Source organism: Meleagris gallopavo, chromosome 11 (genome assembly GCF_000146605.3).
Source record: "Meleagris gallopavo isolate NT-WF06-2002-E0010 breed Aviagen turkey brand Nicholas breeding stock chromosome 11, Turkey_5.1, whole genome shotgun sequence".
Lineage (NCBI taxonomy): Eukaryota > Metazoa > Chordata > Aves > Galliformes > Phasianidae > Meleagris > Meleagris gallopavo.
The window spans coordinates 8,540,360-8,565,218 of NC_015021.2; the positions used below are offsets into that span (position 1 = coordinate 8,540,360).

Below are 24,859 nucleotides of genomic sequence, written 5' to 3' on the forward strand. Positions count from 1 at the left end.
TCCTGCTTTCCTAATGGTTTGGTATTTGGAGGGATTCATTGACTTAGTTGACTTTTTAGTTTTCATCTTATCCATCACAGCATAAACTGCAAAGCAGAGTCTTGCCATTCTTGGTAGATCACAGACATTTATTTCAAACTCCAGTACTTCATTCCAGGCATGGTCACTTCTCCCAGATATTTCTGTGCTTACAATGGTTTTACAAAGGAGCTCCGTACCGTGGAAAATACCAGCCCTAACATGAACCTGCATTAAGGGAATTAGAGAAGAAATATTAAGATGTGCCACGGAACCTACAGAGTTCTGCACAGAATATAACCCAGAACATACACATGTTGAGTCAATATTTCTAACGTGATAACAAACAATGTTGATGTTTTACTACAGGTTAAATGAAGCCACGCTAAAGAAAATCTGTCATCAGCCCAGAAAAATCAGACAAAGATTCAGTAGCACCAACAGACAATGTCCAAACAATGCCACATCTGATCATTCTGTGCAAAAACCTCCTGCCACAGATGAAGAGGCTGCACGCATAACACAAGTATCAGGTCCTGGAGAATGCCCTGTGGTGAGTTACACTCCTTGATACAAGTGCCACAGGAACCCATTGTTAAACTGACTCAGGTAACTTGCATACCTACATAATAACAATTTTTTTTTTTTCCCCAATTGATCACTGAAAGGAAATAGTCAATTTAAAGACATTTACTTGAGTCCCAGTGATAGTCATAAATTTCACTTTCACCTATTTTTGTCACATTTCACCACTATGAGCCCACATGAGGTAAGAACAGCTACATGAACATCAATGAAAGACGGAGCACGCTGGAAAGAAAGCTTACTTCAGGAAATCTAAGATGTAAACACATTATGCATGTGCATGTATATACATACATGTAATAATTTATGTATACGTTCACATACACAGTCAAAATTCCTGTTTTCATTTACAGGGCTTTTTAAAAATGTTTCTGTAATTAGAGATTGCAGCATTATATTCGTCCAAAAGGAAATATTGGGTCTGATACCAGAGAAGTGGTTAAAACTGGTTCACAGCTGATTTGAAACAAGTCATCAGATGGTCCTTGTTAATCCATTTGGAGATTTACTGCACTTTCAATTGAATTTACACCAAATTCCTTTGCTGATTTAGAGCTATCTTATAGATTGTAATCTATTGTAGATTGTCATCTATTGTAAATGTTCTAATGTCTGTCTGAATCATTTAAAACCAGGTTTATAAATTCACATTTGCATAGCTTTCAATATTATTGACATCTTGGCATCTGATATGATAAGCTCTGTATGGCCCCAGTTTTCCCTGACTTTTCTTTCACTTTATAATATAATAAAAAACTGGTGGAAGAAAATAAGTGTAGTGAAACAAAACAAGTGATCAAGTAAAAAGTGATAGTAACAAAGCAGCTTGGATATAACTGGAATGCACTGCTAACTGCTTGCCTTTGACCACTCCTAATTCTATGATTTCCATTCCTGTTAAAAATAAGGGATTGGATTCTAAAGTTTGTTCCTTTTGTTTTGATGTTTCCTTTTTACTACTGAAATTGTATGTCAAGTAACCAATAGCCAGTAGCCAAATAACAAGACAAAATGCTATTTCAAATGTCACGTGTTTGGAAAACTGGGTGTTAAGCAACTGAACAAAGCCAATGGTGCTCTAAGTGAAAATACTCAAATGCAGCTCACATCTGACAGACGTTTTGTTTCCACCTACAAACACTGCACATAGGAATTTTGTTGATGCTCTCAGCAAAACTGAGTACTGGTTTGGTATTCTGAGTACTGACTTGCACAACAGCAGCCAATTAAACATGACACAATTCCATAACAGCACAGACAAACAATGCAGTCAAAGATGCACAACTGTGCAAGGTTAATGCATGACAATGAATAACTAAGGCAAATTTAAGTGTTCAAGACTGAAAATGCATTCAGAATACTAAAAACCCCTTAGATCGTTTCCACAGACACCAATTCTGAAGGATTATCATTTTTTGTTGTTTCTCAAGCTTCTGATCAACATATTTTATTTTTTCTGGAGAGTCACATTGAAATTGATAAAAGTTTATTTTTCATATGTACTTAAAAAATATCTAGTAGCTCTGTTGCTTCTGGAATGCATCTTCTTTTCCCACTTCCATTTTAAAACTGTAAGAGTCCACAGACTATAGAACTGAGAAGACAATACAACTAGCTAAATAACAGTTCAGATCAAGAAAAGAAGAATGCCTGGTTTTGCAGACATCCATTTCTAAAGCCACACTGCTTATATGTCAAATCTGTAGCCATGGCCCATTTAGCAATGAAGTACAGCAACATATTCTGAGTGCACATGGACATCATGACAGTAGTTTTGAAGAAAAAAATGCAATGTGTATCATGAATAAAGCATCAGAACAGCCAGCTTCAATGGCTAACTGAATTTCTCTCTGACCTAATTAATTGCTGGTCAAATAAAATAAAGGAAATCAATGCTGTTCACAACAAGAAGTCTTCACAAGTCTTGTAAGGTCTTAAAGTAACTGAGCTAAACTCCCCACGTGTTAACAGCTTGTGGTCTGTGTTAACAGCTTGTGGTCTGTAACACAGGCAGTAGCCCACTCGTGCATTTTACAAGAAGTGATACTACAGCTTCTTTTGTGTGTGCAGCATGTTTAGAAAATAAAAGAGAGATTGTATAGAAGCACACAATCCATGCTTAGAAACACACAGTGTTTATTCTGGATTACAAAAATATCTTCAGTTCCAATTAAAAACGTATAATATTTAATCTACTTTTGCTTGCCAGATGGTTAGGGAAGTTTGGTCTGAATAAGGTTATTTTGTATCAGTACTTACAGATACTTGAAAAAAAGACCATCACAGCATGCCAACATACATGGCATGCTGTAATGCACGTATCCAACTTCAGACAATAAAGCAACAATTTTAGCAATGAATTAAGATCTTAAGCAATACTAACGATACAATTAAGCAATAATGCATACACTTTTGCTCACCTGAAACCTGTTCAATTCTGAGTTCACTAAATGTAGAAAAGCATTAAAATTATTATCAGAGTATCTTCTGAAACTATGCAAAATTACTTACTTTGGCATTTTCTTCTGTATTTAGCTTATTACCCTTTAATAGAATAATCTTGAAAGGGCTGCAAACGTCCCATACACTCTGAGAAGGGAAATAAAAATATAAGTTTTCTCTTAATCAGCATAACTACTTTATAAGCTAAACATGTTCAGCAGAAGCCATAAATACAAACTAAAAGGGACGTTTTTAAAAATATGAATTTGAAATATTAAAAAACAAACTGGTTCTCATAACTACAAGAGCATCTCGGAGGCTCCAAAAGGAAAGGACAGAAAAAACACCAAGTTGAAGACTGTGAGGAGAGAGGGCGAGAAGAAAATACATTGCATACAACTTGCTGACAATTAATAACAACTCTTCAAATGTATTAGATGCTCTGAATATACAGCTACAGATTAAAAGAACAAAGCCTGTCCCCATTCCTTAGAATAACAATACACAAATTACAGCTGTGTTATATGGCCATGCTAAATTTAACAATGAAGGAAGCACTACATTAAAAGTTAGACTTATCTGATAGCGAAAGTTGCCATCGTTGAAGTGAAAACATCATGCAAGATATGAGGGGGCTAAAACAAGAGACCACAGACCATTACTGTCCAAGCCAGTGGAGACTACATATGCTGAAGCTGGAGAATACAGCTCTGCGCAGTAATTTCTCCAGTGGCTGGTAACAGATTATTATCCACTCTTCTGGCTTGTGGTTGGAAGCAAAATCAACAGCAATGACAGTGTGACAGTGGATCTTTCTGGGGCATTAGGGGAAAGAGAGCAAGAGGGAGGTGAGGACAGGAAAGCATCTAAAAAGCTGTAAGGCCTGCTATTCCTGATGTAAAACTAGCATGCAACAGAAGGTTCTGGGAAGACCCAGGAGACCTATTCTGGAAAACAGAAGTGACAGCAGAAATCCCAGACATTATGATTTTCATTGCACAATTCACTCTTACTTTTAGATATCAGATATTCTTCACACTAACTTACAGTCGTTGCTCTTGTTTTTTTGGTGGCAGAGGAAGAGGAAGGTTGGATGATTTTCGGTTTATGGCAACTTCTATGGCAATCATTTCCTGCTCACACATTTTCTTTATGGTGCAACACTCAACTAGAGTCAGCTGAGGAAGAGTCCTGTTCATCACGCAGTTGTGTATATACTAAAAGCCCATGGAAAAGAATTAGGAACTAACAGAATATTTCTGCAAAAACTTTCAAATCAAAGCAATTAGAATTATTGCAAAGCTACAAAGGAAATGACATTTATTTTACAACAGGAGAGCAGAGCAGGCATGAGGACGAAGCACATTATTGTTCAGCTTTGTTCACTATGCAATGGCACATGATACGAAGTGAAATCTGACCAAAGCTCCAGAGAGCAATGATTACAATGACTTCCAAAGCGTTTTACATACCTGAAACTGAATTAACGGATGATCACCAAAAACATATTCTAGCCTCCCACTAACTTGGAGCACATAGTCAGCAGGATCAATTTCCTCATCTTCTTTTCCATGGATAGTCAAACGTTTTCGGATTGCCAGTTCATTCAACTTGATGGGATTCATGTTAGGAGACACTTGAAAACTAAATACATCCTAACAAAACACAAACAAGAATATCAAATATCACTTTTCATAGTCAGACTGTGACTGAGGGGATGTGAGGGGAGTGAAGAAAAGAGGGATAGCAGGCAATACCCATAGCATACAATGTGGAAAGACTCCATTTCCAAAGAAAAATTTTAATCAAATCTTTTCATAGTATCTATCATTTTTATTTCTGCCTTAAAAAGTTCAAGAAGTTAATGGTTTTTTTTAATTAGCAGGAAAAAAGATTTAAATGCACTGAATGTCATCATTCCTAATGTAGCAGAAGATCTTTTGTGAGGTCTTTCTTCTCCCTGCATCTACCATGTTGATCTGGAAAAGCTGATCCAGCGAGTTCTGTTTGTTCTTTTGTTTGTTTTGTGGATTTTTGGGCGGTTTTTTTTTTTGTTCGCACACACACACACACACACAAACACACACACACACACATACACACACACACTCGCAAACACATAAGCACACTAAGAGTAGCTATTTACAAACCAAGGTTTGTCTGACTTGCATTCCTTTAACTTGTGTTGAAGTTTATAAGTAAGAAGCTAAGCAAGAAAATCTAACTGTGCAAAGTCAGGCAAAAAGAGTTTTGTATTTCTAGCTTCCCCTGCTCAGAATGCTGCCGAGCAGCAAAGGCTTGCTTCTCCTACCATAACTGACAGTGGGCAAACAGGAATGAACCCTTTGCTTCCCAGGAACCTGGTGTCCTACAATGGCTGATTTAATTCAAAATAGTATTTTTACATGTGTGCACATCACAGCAACGGTGATTAGTTTCTTTCTCTTGCTCCAAACCCAATTTAGGTAGGTTTTACAGATCCTTCCTGTATCCTTAACAACAAATACTTTAGTATTTCTTCCTCTCACTCTTGCAGTGTTCTACTGGGAGGATGCAACAGCAACAGTCTCCATAATTTCCTACTCAATTCCGAGCTGTCTTACAGTACTCAAAGCAAGTAGTCCAGAACAGAGTTTAGTGCTCTAAAAAACGGCTCCAATCTGAACTCTTAACTGCTTTGAAGGTCAGATCTGGTAGCAGAAGATCTGAAATATTTGGAATGTTGGGAGCCCGAACTATTACAGAGGCAGGCAAATGCATTTTGAACCAACAGCAACTTCTTCATTCCTTTTATATCAAATACGTACTTATACACAATGCCTTCCTCAAAAGCTGACTAAAACAGATATTCTCATTGCTCCTGAAAAACTACAAGTCCTCTGCTATGCTGTAAACAACTGGAAAAGTTGTGAGGTTTCTTTTTGTAAAAACTCCTACGTATCCCACATCAGACAGTGGTACTGGTTACCAAATGCAACATTCATCTCTGCAGTTTGTGTTTCCAGAGCCAGATATAATTTTACAACAAGATTTTTACAATATTATTATTTTTTCTTAGTGTTAATAAAGATGGTATAGAAACAATACAGCTTTGCAAGTAAAATTAGCTTGATCATTATCTAACAATGAGGTCAAAGTGGACAGCAAATACAGTCTATTATTACATTCTTCTGAGATACTAAGGCTTCCCACACTGACACCTCACCATTAAGAAGTACACAGTGTAAAAATGAGGAATGAAGTAGAAATATAGCAACTTTACCATTAAAAATATATATATCTTTTTTAAAAATAAGCTATGGGGGTTGTTGGCTTGGCTACCAGAAACAAGAAGGTAATTTTAAATCTCAGCTAGTGTTAAATTTGTCTCTATGCATGTGTAGTTGAGGGAAAGCTAACTTATTTTTTATACTTATTTATCAGCCTAATTAGCAGCTCACCCTAAAGATATTCAAAAATGAACTACAAACAGAAAAAAACCTGTTGAATTTGGTTCTTCCCCATTCAGCACCTCTCAGGCCTAAAATCAAATCCTAGTGAAGTCACACAAATAGTAGTTGACCAAAAGGGCCTTGAGAATTCTGAAGTGCATTTTAGGTTTAAATGAACATAAAATAATACAAAACATAAGAGCTGTACATTTCAATTTTAAAAGCAGAAAAGAGTACAACTGTAATTTGAGTTCACAACCATCCATTGGCTTCCACACTGTCTCTCAAAAGTCAAGGTCCCTGGTAACATTACTCTATTTCACTTACATGTTTGATCGACCTCATTCTAACTCAGATCAGAATCAAGAACAGTACATTAAATATGATGAACATCCATTCCTACCTGGCAGTTATCAAAATGAACAGCCACTACAAGATTTCCACTATAAAGCTTATCTTGGAAGTTCTCTGGGACAACGGGTTCCTGTTCTGGTGGGTAAGTGTGCTTTAACCAGTCCATCCAGGAAAGACCCACGAGGGACTGAATCTTCTCCTCACTGATTCTCCGCATTTTAGCTCGAAAGTCGTTCACTTCAGGATCTTGTAAGGCATCAAACTCATGGAGACCTAGAAGAGTTCAATCAAGCAAAAGAATACCTCACCTATATATCTTTAAGGTAAGGTTGTATAAGTGATTTTCTTCAGATCTTCCAGCCAAAATGACTGCTCAAAAAGTGAGTTGAGTTCTACATCCCCCTGTACATCAGTGGACTTTCAAAGTTATTTACACAATTCCCTTGCAACCTGCCTTAAGTGTTTGAACAGTAAGAAACAATTCCTTGCTTAACATTAAATGCAAAATCCAACCTCACTCTGCTTTCAAAGTAGATTGGGAAGTTTTAAGTCTCCCCTCACAACAGCAAATGCAAACACAGCACCATAAGTGCACCATAAAAACCATACATTAGAGTGTTCACCTCCCCTACTCTGCCCCCTTAAAGATGACATCTTTTTGATTTTGTTTACAAGGCAAAAAAGGATAGGTTGATCTGCAAATAGATACATTTGTTCTTGACATATTCTTGTGAATATAATAAACCTTCCACTCAAATAAAACTGATAGGACTGAAAGTTCAACCAATCCACGTCCAATAAAACTCCTTTTCCAAAACATATATAGAAAGAATACATAGAGAGAGTCCCCAAAGGATGTGGATTCTTCAGTCCGCAAGGAAGTTCAGGAAGCACAGAATCTGCAAGTGGGCATGTTTTTTCATTTCTCCCGAACTGATGGACATTGTCCAAATTACACAAAGCACCAGATACCATTTGAGAACAAAACACTACATTTGTAAGCACAGAAAGAGAAATATTAGTCAAAGAATGCGAATCTCTCAGAACCTGTCAGAGTATGTCTGAGCAGTTGAGCTGGCTGCTTCCATTGTTGGCTTTAACAAATGGGCAGACAGCACACTGCTGAAATCTAAACAAAACCTGCAGTCTCTATAAAAGAGCTAACAATGGTTCATTGTTTTAAAACAAGAGGTATGACCTCACGTGACCCTGTCAATCTTTTTTGTATAACCACAGTAGATTTAAAAGATGAAAATTCTGAAATAACATCAAGAGCAAGTTACTGTGAAAGCCTTAAAAATAGCTTCCCATTGTTTGCTGAAAATCAGTGTCACAGTGGAGAGTAAAGCCAAGAATCATGCTGCTAACCAACTCAGAAATCATGTATACCAAACTCATAACGATTTCTAGTTCCCTTTGCCTATGCAATTTGTTATTAGGCTACTTGTGGTAACACTTTCAGGGATTAAGTGTTCCATCACTTAGCAATAATATTATAGATTTATTTTCCCAATCTAATCCCCTTATCTAATGAGATAAGACTTTTTCTCTTGACTGATGTAGTTATACAACACAGTAATTATATGTTGAACTACAACACAGAGAGTAGCATCTATCAACTTACAAATGTTTCATCTTTAGTATTTAAAATTGTTTTAAATTTCATCAGTATTAGTCTGAGAATTGTTGGAGACAAAAGGAGAAGAAAAATATTGTAAGTTTTTCCCATTACCTGCCCAAATACGACCTGCTTCTATAAAACAAAGTTTAAAAAAAAAAAAAACAAGAGAAAAGTAAATGTAAATTACCTTTGCCTATAAGGACACCTATTTTGGAGTCCAACTTTTCTCCTGGATCACAATTCCTTGTCACTAGTTTAAGGACAGGAAGAAAGGGTCTGACATCACAAAGTCTCCGTGTTTCATCTTCTAATTCTTCATGTACAGCCGTCTGATTCACACATGAGAACATGTAAGAGTCAATCTCCATGAGGAGATGGAAGAGTGGGTAGGTGTGTGCCTGCTTCCATAACAGCTAGAAAAAAAACAGTAGTAAGAAGAGTGATTTGGTTTTAGTATCTGCCTTGTGGTTGTTTCTAATCAGCAACTAACGTGCACAAACATCCCAGAGGTTAAAAACACACAGTAACACAAATCATGTCAAATTCCCTGCTGTCTGTACAAGCTCCAGGTAAACTTATTTGTAAGTTATTTAAGGCCACCAAAATGTGCAAGTCACTCGTGCAGCACTCAACAAAGCTTCAGTGTACTGAATGTTTACATAGCAGATTATACCTCACCTAACACCAACGTAAGCCATCTCACATTCTTAGTAGAAATCAAAATTGTAGGCAAAAAGAACTGTCTTTATATAAATAGATATGTAAAGGTGAGAATAACTTCGTCTAAATTTTAAAAGTTTACATTTTATGGACTTGTTTCTTAAACTTCATTTGAAAGAGGAACTGTGGGATCAATAATGCAGTGTCAAAAATCTTGCATGAAAAACACACTTTCCAAAAATAAGAAGTTGAACTGAACTACTATAGCCAGACTGAAAACACCTGCATATGTTTCTGAGATTTGTACAACCAAGGCTGCCTTCCAATAAACGTGCCCCAGTCTAATTGGCCTGGTTGGGTAAAAGCCCTATTAAGGAATTAATTAATGATTAAGTGATTCTGTGATTCTGTAATTAATTAAGGAATTAAATTGAACTTCCTATCTGCAAAGATCCGTGCATGCCATGGAGCAAAACAGGCTTAAAATCCTACAACCGAAATCTGTACCAAAGAAAGAATGGCTACAAATGATGTGCCTACATTAAATGTGAGAGGAAAAGAAGAGCAAACAACTTGCAATTCAGTTTTACTTTAAAAAACAATAATAAATCATTTTTCCATGAACAATACATTTCAAAGAAAGAAAGACGAATGCAAACACGAGGTCATGAATTTTCTGTCAAAAGAAAGTTAAATGGAATCAGAGTGAAAAAGCAAAACATGGTTAAGCCATCTAACCAGCCAAAGACAGATGAACTGTTTTAACACCAGCTCCATACTGTCAACATTTGCCTGGAAAAGAGTATTTCAGACCTATGAGAAATTACTTCACAGCAATGACTTCTGGATCTAAAAAGCCACAGCTACACACACTCTTTAAGGGTTAGGTTGGAAGTCTTTCCTTTACCCTTCCAAATAATTTTACTACCCAAATTCTGTCCTTCACCCTGCCCAGAAGATGGGCTAAAGGCACCACACCAGACCTCCAAAGATCCATCTCCGTGTCCAGCACTGCCATTTATTCTCTTTGTTACTCAGGGATATACCTCGCTTAGACATTCTGTTACCACATTTTTTTTTAACTACAGAGGTGAATAATTCTATAAAATGTAACTGTGATAAAACAGGGAAAGTCTTTCTTCAAATAAAATAAGGGGTCAATGGAAAAAGGTCATAAAGCACTAACGCAGCCTACGTCCCTCTGCTGTGACATGCTCAGATAAGAATGCAAGTACATTTTTCCCTCAGTCTTGACAGTAAGTTTTATAAGCTCCTTGTTTATCTATTTTATTTCAAACATTTTCACAGTCAAAACAGCACAGCCAACTCACAGAATTTATGTAGCTTCAGATCTATGTTATATCACATGCAGACCAGCAGGGAAGTACAATAGTCATCAGTATTATGAGCACAAGCTTAGAGAACGTAAAAGATTTTATTGTTAATGAGTATTACCTCCTGACAAGTATTTGAAACATTCCATAAACAAGAACAGGTTGAATCCACCGCTCAAATTTAAATTTAAAAAATCTTGGAATTTTAGAAACCAGATTTTATTAATTCCATGCCTTTAGAATTACACAAGATATTCCCTGGATGAACTGTTTGTAACACTGTCTTTCAAAATATAAAATCCACAGTATCACATCCCAAAAGAATTAAAAACGTTTGAAACAAAACAAAAGGGTCACAGCCCTTCTTTGGTAAAGAAAATTGTTTCTTCTGAACAAACAGACAAGGATTTTTCACACCCATTTTTCAAAAAGACCCCTCACACAGCAAATCAATCACAGGTTTCACTCTTTTAAGTCCCAACAAGGCACTTCTCCACTAACTTAAGCAGTGGCTTATAAGGTGTCAATTGGTGTCAAACAAAAGGAGCAGGAACAGAATACATGACTTCCATGTTAACAATCAAATCAGACACAGCATCTCCTGTTTCCATACTAATCAGAAAAATTTTAAATAAATGCACAGTGTAGGAATAACACATTAACAAAAGGTTTAGATACAACAACTCAGTATTAACACAGAGCAATCATGTTAATCTCTGCTGAAGTGTAACCATCAGTGGGAAATTATTTCTCCATAACTTAACGTCTGCTCAAAAACATTCAAAACCCCCAGACACATACATCTCTACCAGTCACTATGCTATGAATGCACCTCTAATTAATTTTTTTATGCTTACCCAGATTCACTGCTTGGTTTGCCAGAAGGCACATGAAAATCAGAACCAGAACTCATTTCAAATCTAAGTTAATTGACCACTTGGTATTACCTGTTTAATATGAGATATAGTGGCATCTCGAGGGACATCCAAGTTGATGTAGATTCCAGTGGGCAATAGAAAGTCCACGGATATTGAGCCATCAGCACCAATCTGTGAATCCACTGCCCAGATGTCAAGGCTGTCTGTCACGGCAGGAGGCATTATGGAATCTCAACAATATCATAACCACATGGCCTTAGGGAAAAAAAATTAAATTCAGTATACTTAACCTTCTATAATTAGACACACATTTTGAAGCTTTTGTAAAGTCTGCTTGTGCAGTTCAGCTCCCAAGTCCAGGGTTTCAAACGCCAATACTGCAAACACATATACGTAGTCCTACTCATCAATTCCATTTAGTATAGGAAGAGCACTTGCCTGGAAAAACACTAATGCAGTGTTTACATCATTACGACTTAATTTTAAAAATATATTAAAAATGACTAATCAGAAGCTAGCTAAAACAAAGTCTGAAATTCATTTTGAATTTTCTCTAAAGCTATCTGTATGAAACACTACGGAAACAAACTTCTTGGAGGAAGTATAGTAATATTTAATATGAAAATACATCATTTTGTAATTAGCCAATTTATGACAGTTGTTCACAAACATGGAAAGAGTGCCTAATTCAACTTTAAAGTCTATACTCAAGAGAAGGAAAATCTTCTTCAACATGTTATTAGAAAGAGGCATTTCCCTTCAGAGACACTCATCTCCATCCTTCTTCACAGGCAAAAGCAAACGATCTCCTTTGAATTCAACTCACTGTGTAAACTACATCCACTGAGGGCAGGAGAAAAGCTTTCGCATGATCTGCTGCAATGCACTTCATTGGCTTCTTGACAACTTCAGGTCGTTTTTCATTACCTCAGTAGTACTACTAGATTTTTTGACCTTCCAAGCGTTGTATTTTCAATCACCTCTCTAAAGATGTTTTTTCCCATCAATCACTATTCACTCGAGTATTTAGCTTTCCCTGCTCCTCAGCTGACAGAGGGATGGGAAGTGCTGTAAAGGACTGCTGTAAATCACTTTTAAGGACAGAGCAGAGCTCTACCAAACTCCTGTTGGTACAACAGGAGATGAGAGAAACAGTCTTTCTTTTTAAATAGTCTTTCTTTTTAAAAAACAAGCAGAACAAAACCAAAATCCAACAGCAACAAAACCACCAGATCATGGTGCAATGTCACTTCTCCTTTCACCTCCCCCAGTTTTTATGCCTTCTTCTCTTCTCAATCCCCTCTCCACTCCTGCTTAACAGAAGGCACTTCTACAGCAGCAGCAGTGTGTAAGCAACACCCCGGGCTGCTCTGTTCACAGCATCACAGAACATCTTCAAGAAACAAGAAAATGCAATTAGCACAACAACGTTATGAACTCCACTCACTGCTGCTAACTACTTGGCTAGCAAGTTGGCTGAACGCTTTGCTGTTCCTTTTGAGTCATTATGCAAAATCCATTAATAAATGATTAACCTTTCTCAAGTGCTAAGCGTGTGTATGTATGCCTTAAAACGCTGCATAATTGCTTCATTTTGTCATGTCAGAGAAGCACAGATAATCACCATCAAACCTCCCAAACAGACACATTACACATTTATGAATACAGCTTTCATATCCGACTTGAGGGGAAAAAATTATTTTTTTTCCCCTCAAAGCAACCAACCACAAAATCTTAGCAGCACACCATGGTTGAATACACCACAGAACTCTGGGAGACTGACCATGTCATAACCAAGGGCTGCATGGACCCACAGAACAGCCTAGGTTGGAAGGGGCCTGAAGGACCATGGAGCCCCATCTCCCTGCTGCAGGCAGTGCTGCCAAAGCTAGACCAAGATTCGTTCCCCTCCATCTGCAGATTCTTATCCTTTTTCATTCAGAACTGCTCTGTTTGGGAAAAGTCTCAACACCAGCAAATAAATACAGGCTTTACAATATAAAGGAGTCAATGTTTCATTAAGTTTACTTTCTTAGGTATGCTTATTTCACAGAAATGCAACTCAACACAAAACTCCTTATAATTGGTAGGCCTTTAGACCAAATAATCCATTGTCTTATGCATCATGGTCCTCACTGACAGCAGGAATAGGTAAGCAGTACCTTAGAAAGCCTTTGCAATGCTTTACTTGATATGGACAGCTTGCAGTGAAATAAAGCAAGCAAGTCAGCATGCAGGCTGGGGGCAAAGCTGAACTGCCTGCAGTAACACCATTCATCACCAGCACAACCAGCTGCTGCACTGTAACTTCTCATTGGCTGTTAATATTCTGTACCATCAATAAGTGGTAACTTCTACTGATCATTTTTAAGGCAGTACAATCTAAATCACCACTCTAGAAATGTACACAGTCCGTACCTCTGCCTCATTCTTTAGCACTGCTTTCCATCTCTTCCATTTCAGGAATTACATGAAATGATTCATTTTATATTTGGAAAATCTCAGGTGATGAAAATCTCCAGTACCAAAAGAGGGGTGGCTAGGAGGAACCCAAACCTCTACCTGCCACCTGAACACCCTGGGAAATAAGGCCCATTTCAAAGCTTTCCCCCTCAGCCTTACTGCAGTTTGAAGGCCTACAGGAACATGACTGCTGCCAACATATCTTGTTACTGCGGCTCTCTTCATATTCTGCTTGTACTGGGTGAAAGGATAGTAGGGTTTTATTAAAAACAAGCAGGAAAAAAACTCTCTAACTTTCAGAAAGCAGAAATACATAAGTACAAATATGTTTACTCAATAGAAGCAACAATTAGGAAGTTCCTATTATTATCAGCAGCATCAAATAACAGTTTATTATCATAAGGTTCTCATTTCCAATAAAATAAAAATTAAAGTAATAAGAAATCACTGAACTGCATCAGACTGGATTGAAGCAAAACAAGATTTGTGGGGGATCAAGTGATGAAAACAAGTCAGGAATGAAAATACCTGTCTTAATTTCCAGATTAATTACAAATCCATCCCTTCACTAATGCATGGCTGTGGAAAGCTCACCATGGTGAGAGATCTCTTAAACTGTCCAATGGAAAGAAAGAAAATTTCATCCCATAATGCAAAACAAAACACTATTAAGAACAACAGAGCATCTACCCCCAGAACCTTGGAGCACAGTTCATTACCAATTACTGTATCTGTAACAAGAGGGTCTTTAAATGGGATGTTATTATTCAGCTGCTTCTACCTACAGCAACTCTGCCAGAGTTCTGTTGTAACTGAAAACAAGTCACAGGAAAATTCATTGGCATGATGTAAAACCGAAGCATTTTCATATGTGCGTGGACGTATTTCTGTGCTCAGTCTACTTTCTGTAGTATTCTGTGGTCACTGTGGTGAAAGAAACTGGTATCACCTCTATAGAGTGCTAACTTAACAGGCACAGCAAGAGGAAATGATATTAATGTGTAATAAGTTATTTCATCAGTAATTTCTATTTAAATTCAGCATAAGATTGTATCTATTGCCATCCCATTCTAGATGTGTTCCACAATATTTACAGTTGTTCAAACCGTGTTAGCGCACCAGTGGAAGCTTAACATCTTCCAAGAAGCAAGACTTAAAAATTCCTTAAGTATCTTCTCATGTACACAGCACAAAGGTTGAGGTTCCACAGGATCTGCTTACACTCACCAACTTTCAACACTGGCATAAGAAACTTGTAAAATTCCATTGAGGAAAAGAGCTGTTGTTACAGCAACTTGGAAACAAGTATCTAATCAATGATTGCTTGAACTTAATATGGCAAACCTCAATACCAAATGTTTTGGTGGCTTCTGTTTGTGTTTTTTGTTTGTTTGCTTTAAGTCACAGATATGAAGCACTGACAGCACACAAGACTTCCCACACAAAAACTTTAAGTTTGCTCCAAGACAACTGCCTGAAGTTTTCCCATCTATTTTCCCATTTATTAGTCTTGCCTCTGGTGCATGCATCAAGCATTAAAATTGAGTGGAAGAACTGCCCTACCAGCTTTTAGCACTTGGATCAAGTCTCTGTACAGTGCCATACAACAGGTGTGTGTCAGGTAACTACGGCCTCAGGACACAGTTTTATCAATGGATATAAATGATAGAAAATCACACTGCCCTGTCTTAGCAAGATCTGAGAGCTGAGCCAGCCAAGATTTTAGGTTATTTTTTTTCTTTCAAGCTTGCAGCCAGCAGAGCCTGCAGGCTGGCACGCCGCTTCCCACAGCCAGCAGTGGTGCCGCAGAGCTGGGTGCAGGGCAGGGCCACCTCCTGGCACAGCCACGTGTCATGGAGCAACACCTTCTACTGCCTTCAGCTGCAAGAAAGGACTCCCAGCCAAAAGCAATTAGAACATTAAATGCCTGCACAAGACGAATACCTCTCAATAGCTCAAATAAGGACTCCCACAGAGCATGAGAATTTTTTCTGTGAAATCAATGCGAAAGTTACAAAACTTGTCTTTTCTCTATACTGTGACCTCAATCGCAAGATAACTAGACAGTTCAAGTCCGACAGACCACAGGCTCTAAGAGCTAACCAGAACAGCTGTGTGCTCACAGGCACAGCGTTTGTTGCTGTTGCTCTCATCTTACTGGTTTCTGTTTCCAGATGACTTACCACATCCAGGCAGACAGAAGAGATGGCTCTAGTGCTGAGTCTTATTCCAGAAGCCAACAGCTCTTGGAGACTTTGTAGCTGCACCCACATGCTCCCCAGCAAAAGCACTTCTCATCATGTGGTGGCTGGAGAAGTGAGCACCAAGCAGCTGCTGCTTCACTAATCCCTAAGAGGGCTGCAGGAAAGGCGATGGTCAAAAGCAAGGCATGCACAGTACATCCGTGAGTAGCCAGACGCTTGTTTTCTTCCCTAAGCAAAACGTGGCATGTAGGGCTGAATGCCTGGGCACACAGTCGTTGTAAATAAAATGTGGACAACAGCAAGACAGGCATCAGCAGAACTACTGAACGTTACATAATATCAAGGAACAAAACCCACATATTCAGAGCATCCTCATGTATTAAAAGACATCATTTAGACCAATAGATCATAAGATTTGAGAAGGTAGACACAAGCAGCAGCAGCAAACTCAATTCCCTTGAGACTAAAACAAGAAGGCACTGAGCTACTAAGTTACCACACTACTGTTGTCAGAGATGATAAGCTCAGTCTGACCTGTGTCAACCAGTTACCTTGCTCATGCTAAGGGATTAAAACAGAACGTGCAAATATCTGACACAAAGATACTCAAGAAGATGTGAAGGGCAGAGTGAATTTGGGAAGGGGGTAGAGATTTCATAGGGCTGTCCTGAAATTAAGAGCTAAATGAGTTGAGAGGGCAAACCTGTCACAAGGCTCTGTAGGAGACCAGATACGGACTAACAATGCAATGAATTTGTAAAATGTGCATTGAGAATTTTTAGAATGCCACTGCTGTTTTGTTTGTTTGTTTTTAAATGATGGTCATCAAATGCTAAAGCAGGCAGTCTGGAGAGGCTGTGTATCTCCATCCTGGGATGCATTCACCCTTGGATGTTTTCACTAGACAAGAATGGGCAGGACCTGAATGAGTACTTAAGCTCAAATTCAACCTACAAATTTAATGGCAATCCATACAGAATTTCAGCAAACAAAGTAGAGAATAGAATCTTAACATTATGCAGGAAAATTATAGCTCTTCATTTAATTGAAGAGATTTCAAATTGTCTCCAGTCCAGAAAGACAGGCTAAAATTAAAAGCTGGCTTCACGTCTTTATATTTTCTCTTTTTTCCATTGTCATCTCATGGAATTTCTCCATACTTTCTTTTTCCTCAATTGTAAAATATATTTTTTCTGAGATGCATTTAAAAGGTCTTGGGATTCATCCAGCACAACTGGTGTGTTAACATCAACATTGGTTAATTGTCTTCTGGAAAAATAAAATCTGTGTTGGCTTATAGATATGGAAAAGAAAAAGAATCAGTGATAGAGGGTTTTGTTTCATCTGCTGGATAAAAAGCTAGTTTTATTTCATTTTAAAGCACTTTGTCATATCAGCAAAAGAATGGCCCACATATTCACGTGGTTCATAAGAAACAGTCAATATTAATCTGTGCCAGGTAAGTTCTTCTAAATCCAACATAATAAAAAAGGCCAAGTTATGAAATATCACAGAACAACGTTAATTAGAAACTTCCCTTACTCTTGCCATCTCACTACAAATTCCCTAACATTTATTTTTAAGGCACATTTTTCTGTTCCAATGAACAGAAAATGAACAACAAAGTAAAATCCGGTGCAACATTTGATCTCTTGTCCTGGAGTGTAGTAAAAAAGAACAACAGAAGCTGCAAGGAAGCTGGTGAACACGAACACCCACATATCAGCACTGGAGATACATTCTGACACCTTCAGCACTATCTCACCGCAGTTAGCCCTGGGGCTGCCCCTCAGCACCAAGCCAAGGGAAGTGCAGGGGCAGAAACCACTTGTGTGCCAGAGGTCGGTTTCCGTATGAACTAAGTTTCATCTACTCATCATTCGGTTTACTATTCCAAACAAGGGCATATTTTAAGGGCACCAATACCTACAGCTCCTCAGGTTAAAAGAAGTTAGGTTACAAAATAAACTCTTGAACACAAAACTTGATTTATTTTGTTTTCACTAATGAACACTTAGAGGAGCACAAGACAAATGGCAGAAAGTTGTTTTGATTACGTAAAAGCTGAGAGCACTCTGCTCAACCAGCTTTCACAGCTATTACAACAGTTAGGAACCACACTCCAAGCTGACCATCGCTGAGATCAATACGTCCTTTGATATACTGCCTCTCTATCACATGGCAGCCAAAGGGCTTTAAAAAAAAGCCTTGTGGCAGTGAAAGCAGCTGAAAAAGGGCCACCCCATCCAGACACACAAAAACAGCGTTTGAACAGTATCTTACTGTCCAAACAGACCAGAAAACAATCTGATCACAGTAATTTCCTAGGAAGCAGAAGCAGCACATTACATAGTCTAAGCAGAGGAAACACTGTGCGCTCACACAACGTGATTACAATCTTTGTAATCATTTTTCTAACTAGGTAAACATCAATTACTATAAAAAAATGAGCACACATTGAAGGAAACATTTCAGAGCAAATAAGGGAAAAGAATCTAGCACCACTGGGGAAAGGAATAAGAATATGTAGGAAGGCCTATGTCCTATGAAACTTGGGAGGTGATTTCAAATAAACAAACAAATTAAAGGCAAAACTCCTCCTGTATATCTGAAGAAACTCAAGTTTCTTCTGAAGCCCAATACACAGCAGCTCAGCATGCATGTTGGTGGCTCTGAAGAACTGACATCCTCTTCTACTGAGATAGTCACCTTTTCACAGCTGCTGCCACCGGATCTGATGGGCCCACAGCTTGAGATCACAAAGTCATCACAGACTCACAGGCCTGCTTGGGTACGAAGGGACCCGAATGCCCATCCGGTTCCAGCCCCTGCTGCAGGCAGGAACACCAGGGCCCCATCCAGCCTGGCCTTGAGCACCTTCAGGGATGAGCATCCACAGCTTCTTCAGACAAAGTAATAAACTTTAATTTTTTTTTCCTGTGTGACTTCTTAATCCGTATGTTATTTCACACTATCCAGGCCATATGGAACTGAATAGGTACATTTCAGTCCAAACCACTTACAAATTTAAAAAAGAAATGCAAACAACTTCATTACAAATGCAATTGCCTAAATTAGCAAAGCTAAGATTTTCCACCCCAGGAATGTCAGTTATTATCTATGATAACAAAGATTTGAAGAATTCAAGATATATCCACTGTCAGCCTGGAAAGTTATTTTTAAAGATCATGTGTTACTATAAATATTTCCCAGTGGTTTACTTCAATTGCAACATAAGTTGGCCCCACGGAATGGAAAATTAAGTGCCCATTAAATCAGGATTCCTCCAGAAATCGGAATAAAAATACCACCATTTGATGCTCTAAAAATATCTACATAAAAAGCACAAAGGGCCTTATTTAAATGCCATTCCCTTGCGGTGCTCAGAGTGGTACCAAGGGCAGATTCTCAGCTACCCAAGCTTAGATTCTCTCACTCTCCTCATGAAATACAGGTAACTTTCCACAAATAAGAAAAAGAGAATTATTAGGGCCTTTTGCCATAGCCCCGATTATTTTATCTGTTCACCTACTAGGGCTTTACTTACTAGCATTCCTCTGCTCTACTCATGGCAGTATGCACTAAATTTTAGGAACTAAGTCAGAATTTTAAAACCACTGTGAATGGAGTTTCTGCTTTAAAACTAATACCTCTAAATACAAAATAAATACTGAGCACTTGAATTAGCAATTGACTTCAACGTGACCTAGAAACGGGGAAAAAAGCAAATGTTAACCAGTTTCAAATTAAAATTAAATTTAATTTTAAGCAAGCTGGTTACCCCTTCTCAAGGAAATTATTCTATGACTCAATTAAAGTATAATTACAAAAGTGGCATGTAAATGAAATTGTTATCTTCAGATTTTTTTCCTGCAAAACAAGAATACAGGTGGAGAACAACATTACTCAATGCTACTGCAGATGCAGAAGACTTTCCAGAACTGGTGTGAATGAAGACAGCAGGAAATGACTCCTCATTACTTTGCTCTCAGGTAAGTAAAGTGAGCTCCTGCTCCTTCCAACGGTTACTCGTGATGAACCAAAGAAATGAACAGAACTTAAGTCTCGTGTTTCTGATAGACTTCAGACATCTCGCAGGCAGTATATTATTCACAGTGAGTACAAAATACCAAAGGAACTTGGCTGTTTCTCACAGTCAGTTCATACACAGAGATATGCAAAATGCTCTGACCTCAGGGGGAGTTAGTTCCAGAGCCTGCCAGACAAAATCAAGCGTGGCAAAGAGGTGAGCAGAGCTGGCACATGGGAAGTGGTACTGGGCAGATTGATGGGATAGGAGGAGAAAGAGCTGAAACTTAACCTAGAAGAGATCCGTCATTTTAACGCAACAGGTCAGAAAGCAGTTCCTCGGGTCGCATACCTGAACATAAACAAATGTGTCTTATTTCAAAAGATAATACGGTGCATCTGTAATGAATCTGAAAAGATGCATTAAAATCTGTGATTTTATCCATTTATTCTACAACATGTATCCTCTCCACTTCTCCCCACACATTCTATTTCTATGTAGGAATTGTACAAGATTATTCTTCACAGTCAAATGAAAAAGTAGGAAATACTAATTCTGCTCCCTAGTTTTTTCTTGGCTGTTCTCTCATTCAGAATAATAATTTGTTCACTGTAAATAAGGAGGAAAGGAAATGCAAATATTTAATTTATAAGGCATCTACATGTGTATATGGTTAGTTATTAATCTCATTTCAAATTGTATAAAAGGACCTACTCCATCAAATTTCACCAGCAGCCAATCGTTCCCTTCAGCTACTACAACGTTACATATCTGAGTTATGAGCTAGATAACTTCTTTCTATAAAAAGGACCAGAAATTGAGATTTTCCTATATATAGATACCAAATCACACAGAGACTACAAGATTCACTTTTCAATTAGTTTTGATTTTTCAATCAAAACCTCCAGGAAAGAGAGTTACTCTCCAGCAGACAAGTTGTGTGCAGCTAGAAAGAGGGGTTACACTGAAATAATTGAAAACAATGAAAAATTAATTAGTGAGGAGTTTTCTCCTAAAAGGAGAGAGCACAGGCCAAAACACAGCTTTATCACACTACTGGGCTATGCTTAGGGTTCAAACACAGAGATGCCATGCATTCTGAAAGTCAGAAAAATGCCCTGTAAGGGGGTGGAGCAGACGCATAGGTCCAGACATTCTCCCTGAAGGGGTCCAATTCTTGCAAGATCCATTTGGCCTGACTTTCTGCTTTCCAGCAACGTGTGTTTTCTTGCAGTACCTGTGTCAGTGTGAGCCTTATGGAGGTTCATAGTTACATGCCATATGAACAGGGCTGCTCAAGCTGAACAAGCATTGAAAGAAATGCACCAACACAAGCCCAAAGCAAACAGCTAGATGTATTTCATGTAGCTAGCATGACATTTATTTATAAAGACAACGTGAAATATAATGCCATATAGTAGAAAAGAATACTCCTGAAAATTGCACACGACGACATTTCTGTCATGAGGGTAATGTTAGTAAAGCTGAAAGCAGGCCTGGCCGCTCATCATAAGGACCAAAAATAACTAAGATTATCTAAGAATCACAGAACAATTTAGGCTGGAAGGGCCCTGTGGGAGCCACCCGGCCCCGATCTTGGTCTCAGCACCAAGTCGAAGCTCTCGCGGCAGCCTCAATTCCGCCAGTTCCCGAGGACGGAGGCTCTGCACGTCGCGAACGGTGGCCGCCACCAGGGGGCACTGCAGCAACGCGGCGGGCGGGTCGGAGGTGCGCATCGCCTGCACGGCGCGGCCACGTGTGCTCCCCCGCCTTTGGAAAACGACATTCACACAGCGTGAGTAAAATCAGCTTCAGACAGAAAATAATCCGGATTTCCCCCCATTTCTAACCTCGGCGATAACGTTTAGATATCTCACAACTGATGCAAAGAAGGTACGGGAAAAACTATTACATTTCCCATCTCAAGCAACTGAAGCACGCAAATTAAAACACTGTACCAGTACCTAAAGGTCTGGGAACGTGGTAGCAAAGCACACAGCTCACAGCCAGGTAGCCAAGCTTCTTCATACCATAAATGAAACACAGATTTCTCAGCCTATAGTTCACAAAAGCCAGAAGTTAACGAGACATGGTAAAGAAAAACACATATCTGAGATCCAGCCGTTTAAGACTTTTGCTGGTTTGATGGATGATGAAACTGCAGAATGGGACAACATTGCTACCAACAGCAAAATCCATCATCCCTCCTCCCAGCCCCAGCTAGTGCCACGGAGATACCAGCCTGGCTGAGCAACAAATGAAGACTAACAACATCCCATTTTGCCATTTCAGTTATAGCTCTGGTCAGATTCACAATGCAGCTCATTGCTTTGTGACAGCAGAAAGGGAGATACAAATAAAACCTGTGAGGTTGTACCTAAAAGCAACCAGGCTCGCATACAAGTCCTGCAGTACATATCACTGCCTTGCAGGGTCATATGCACGTACGTCCATGTACATACACTGCATTCCTTTCCATAGAGTAACGTACATACACGATTGGTTTTTTTGGTCTGTGTGAGTGTTGTTTCTTGCAGAGGGAACACCCCTCCCTCAGATCAGTGACTGGAAGGACAGACCAAGAGCAGGGGCTGCAGACTTTGGTGAAGCACTCTCCTGGAGAGGACTCAGACCTTCTGTCCCTCTTCTTGCAGTGGGTTCTGGTCACCAAGTTACAGCCCATGCTGGGGGAAGGACATTCTCTCCTTCACACTGTTTGTAACGCTTTGCAAAATAGAATACAAGTTTCCTTGCACTAGAGAGTCAGCAGACAAAATGGCACAGTGACTAAGGGCTAATGGAGAAAGGACATATTTGACACTTGGCACATTCTAAGCACAGCTGCCTGTCACATTTGAAGTGTAAACACTGCAAACTTAGTAAACATTCTTGTGGCTCTTTTCATTAAGAAAAATATACGGCTTCACAAAAGATGGAGCACGTTTACTCCCACAGAACAATTTAATCTGTCCAAAAGGAAACAATAATTACTTTGTATTTAAAATGCTGATAAATAAAAGATCAAAGCCACACACAGATGGTCAGAAGTAGAAAGCTACAGAGAAATCAAATGTCAGATTTCACTGGAGATGCAGACAGGGCTTTCAAATTTACCCGCAACATGAGGGTTCCATGTAATGACACCTGCAGTACGCCACGTCCTGCTCAAAGCCACACCCAGAACACACAGAGACCAAAAAAAAGTGAAGACTATCCTAAGCTTTCCTAAGCTACAACTGCTACCAAGGTTGTAGATGCTTCAGAGTCCAAAGGAATGACCATTACCAACTGACTGAAAGGAGTATGGAGTTTGACTTTTTTTATGCTAACTGGACTACTGACTTTACAAGCAAAAAAAATAATCTGTAATACTTACTTCAGAGAATCTGTTCCTGTTTTAGTCCAACTGTATCCTGAAGTTACTTCTATTAACCATTGTTTTCTTACTATTAATCCTGTTTTCTCAGAAGGTTCTACAAGATGACCCAAATGCGACCTAAGAAAGAAAAGCAAACAATGTAATTCACAAAATGAGAGTTCAAGCAATTCACAGTTTGTTTAGTGCTATAAACTGCTTGTGCAGAAATATCTAACCACACATTTTGTCTCTTTTCAAATATAATAGCATATTCACATCACACAATCTAATTGTTAAATAATGCCAAATCCACAAAGAGAAAAAGGAAAAAACGTAGAGGGTGCCATTTCCAACAGAAATGTATAATCACAACAAAGTGTTCCTACACAGTCAAAGGTAAAAGAATTTGTCAGCTCCTGCAAATATTTTTACAGTTTTTGTACACTCAGTTTGGATCAGATCAACCCACGTCCACTGCAATTAAATAAAACAAAAGGGGAAACACAAAGCTACCCTCACGCTCTTAGCAGTATTCTCTCATTTATTCATGGCTGTAAGCTTTCATTTTCCTTTACTGTTAAGATTATAATGTCATCTGTAGTTCTATTGTGGAGAACTGGACTCGATGACACAAGTCATCCCACCTTCTTAAGCATATTTCAACCATGAAACACAGAAGAATGGTTCAGTAGGTCTGCTCTTAACAACATCCTGCAGGTGTACAGGACAAAAGACCTCTGTAGAGCCATCCATTAGCTCTACATTGCAAACGAGGCTCTCTCAGCAAAATTAAACAAGCAAACAGAAACATTTAAACCTGCACTGAAAACAAAGTAGCGCTATCAGGTTTTCTTCACCTGTAGGCCAAGTCACAAAACACAAGGCAGGTAACTACTTTTCTCACAAACAACAGCACAGCCTGTGCTCATAGGCACTGAGCACAGTACAAGGATCAGGAACAAGGGCTGTCGTTCCTCCAGCCATGCAGAGCAGAATCTCTCCAGGAATCAGCACGAAGAGCACTGTCAAGCAACTCAGCTTTCTTCAGTGGTCTCAGAGCAAAGTAGTTGCTGCCCTATCTGCTTACATATGAAAAAGAAATGAAATTACAGCTCCACAAACAACTTTTTGGAAGCAAGCTTTTGGTGCACAAAGGTGTGAACTCATCCAAAAACTTCCCTTGTCTAAAGCCTAGGAAACTACAGCAGCCACAGAGACTAGAGAAAAAAATAAAGGCCTTGCAGGCCTCAGAACTTGCAAGGACACAGGAACAGGGTAAATCTCATCTCTTCCAATCAGTGAAAAAGTACCAGTCATGCATTAAGGTTTTATTTCCATGTCGATGGTTTTGTTTACAGAACCAGAAAAGTCAGACAGAAGCCAAAAGGTAGGGGCTTGGGAAGGAGTATGAAGTGCTGCACACTTTAAATACAAGATGAACAGTGTTACTTCCAGAACTGCCATCCGTGCAAGCAATCTTC

At 38.8% G+C, this 24,859-nt stretch overlaps 1 protein-coding gene across 2 annotated transcripts in view; it reads right to left on the reverse strand.

The window, feature by feature from the left end:
- Nucleotides 1–24,859, reverse strand: part of LOC104912581 (phosphatidylinositol 4,5-bisphosphate 3-kinase catalytic subunit beta isoform-like) — a 39,927-nt gene continuing 15,068 nt past the window's right edge. The window contains exons 2-10 of one of the 2 annotated variants that reach the window (XM_019618974.2): nucleotides 23,397–23,516; nucleotides 15,970–16,144; nucleotides 11,393–11,578; nucleotides 8,639–8,864; nucleotides 6,880–7,103; nucleotides 4,518–4,700; nucleotides 4,093–4,262; nucleotides 3,115–3,192; nucleotides 1–246 (exon numbers count right to left, since the gene is read on the reverse strand). In XM_019618974.2, the coding sequence (XP_019474519.1) occupies nucleotides 3,150–3,192; nucleotides 4,093–4,262; nucleotides 4,518–4,700; nucleotides 6,880–7,103; nucleotides 8,639–8,864; nucleotides 11,393–11,545 (999 nt within the window). In that variant the 5' untranslated portion in view covers nucleotides 11,546–11,578; nucleotides 15,970–16,144; nucleotides 23,397–23,516 and the 3' untranslated portion in view covers nucleotides 1–246; nucleotides 3,115–3,149. The remainder of the gene's footprint in view (nucleotides 247–3,114; nucleotides 3,193–4,092; nucleotides 4,263–4,517; nucleotides 4,701–6,879; nucleotides 7,104–8,638; nucleotides 8,865–11,392; nucleotides 11,579–15,969; nucleotides 16,145–23,396; nucleotides 23,517–24,859) is intronic. The other variant, XM_010716456.3, reaches the window with a different exon arrangement.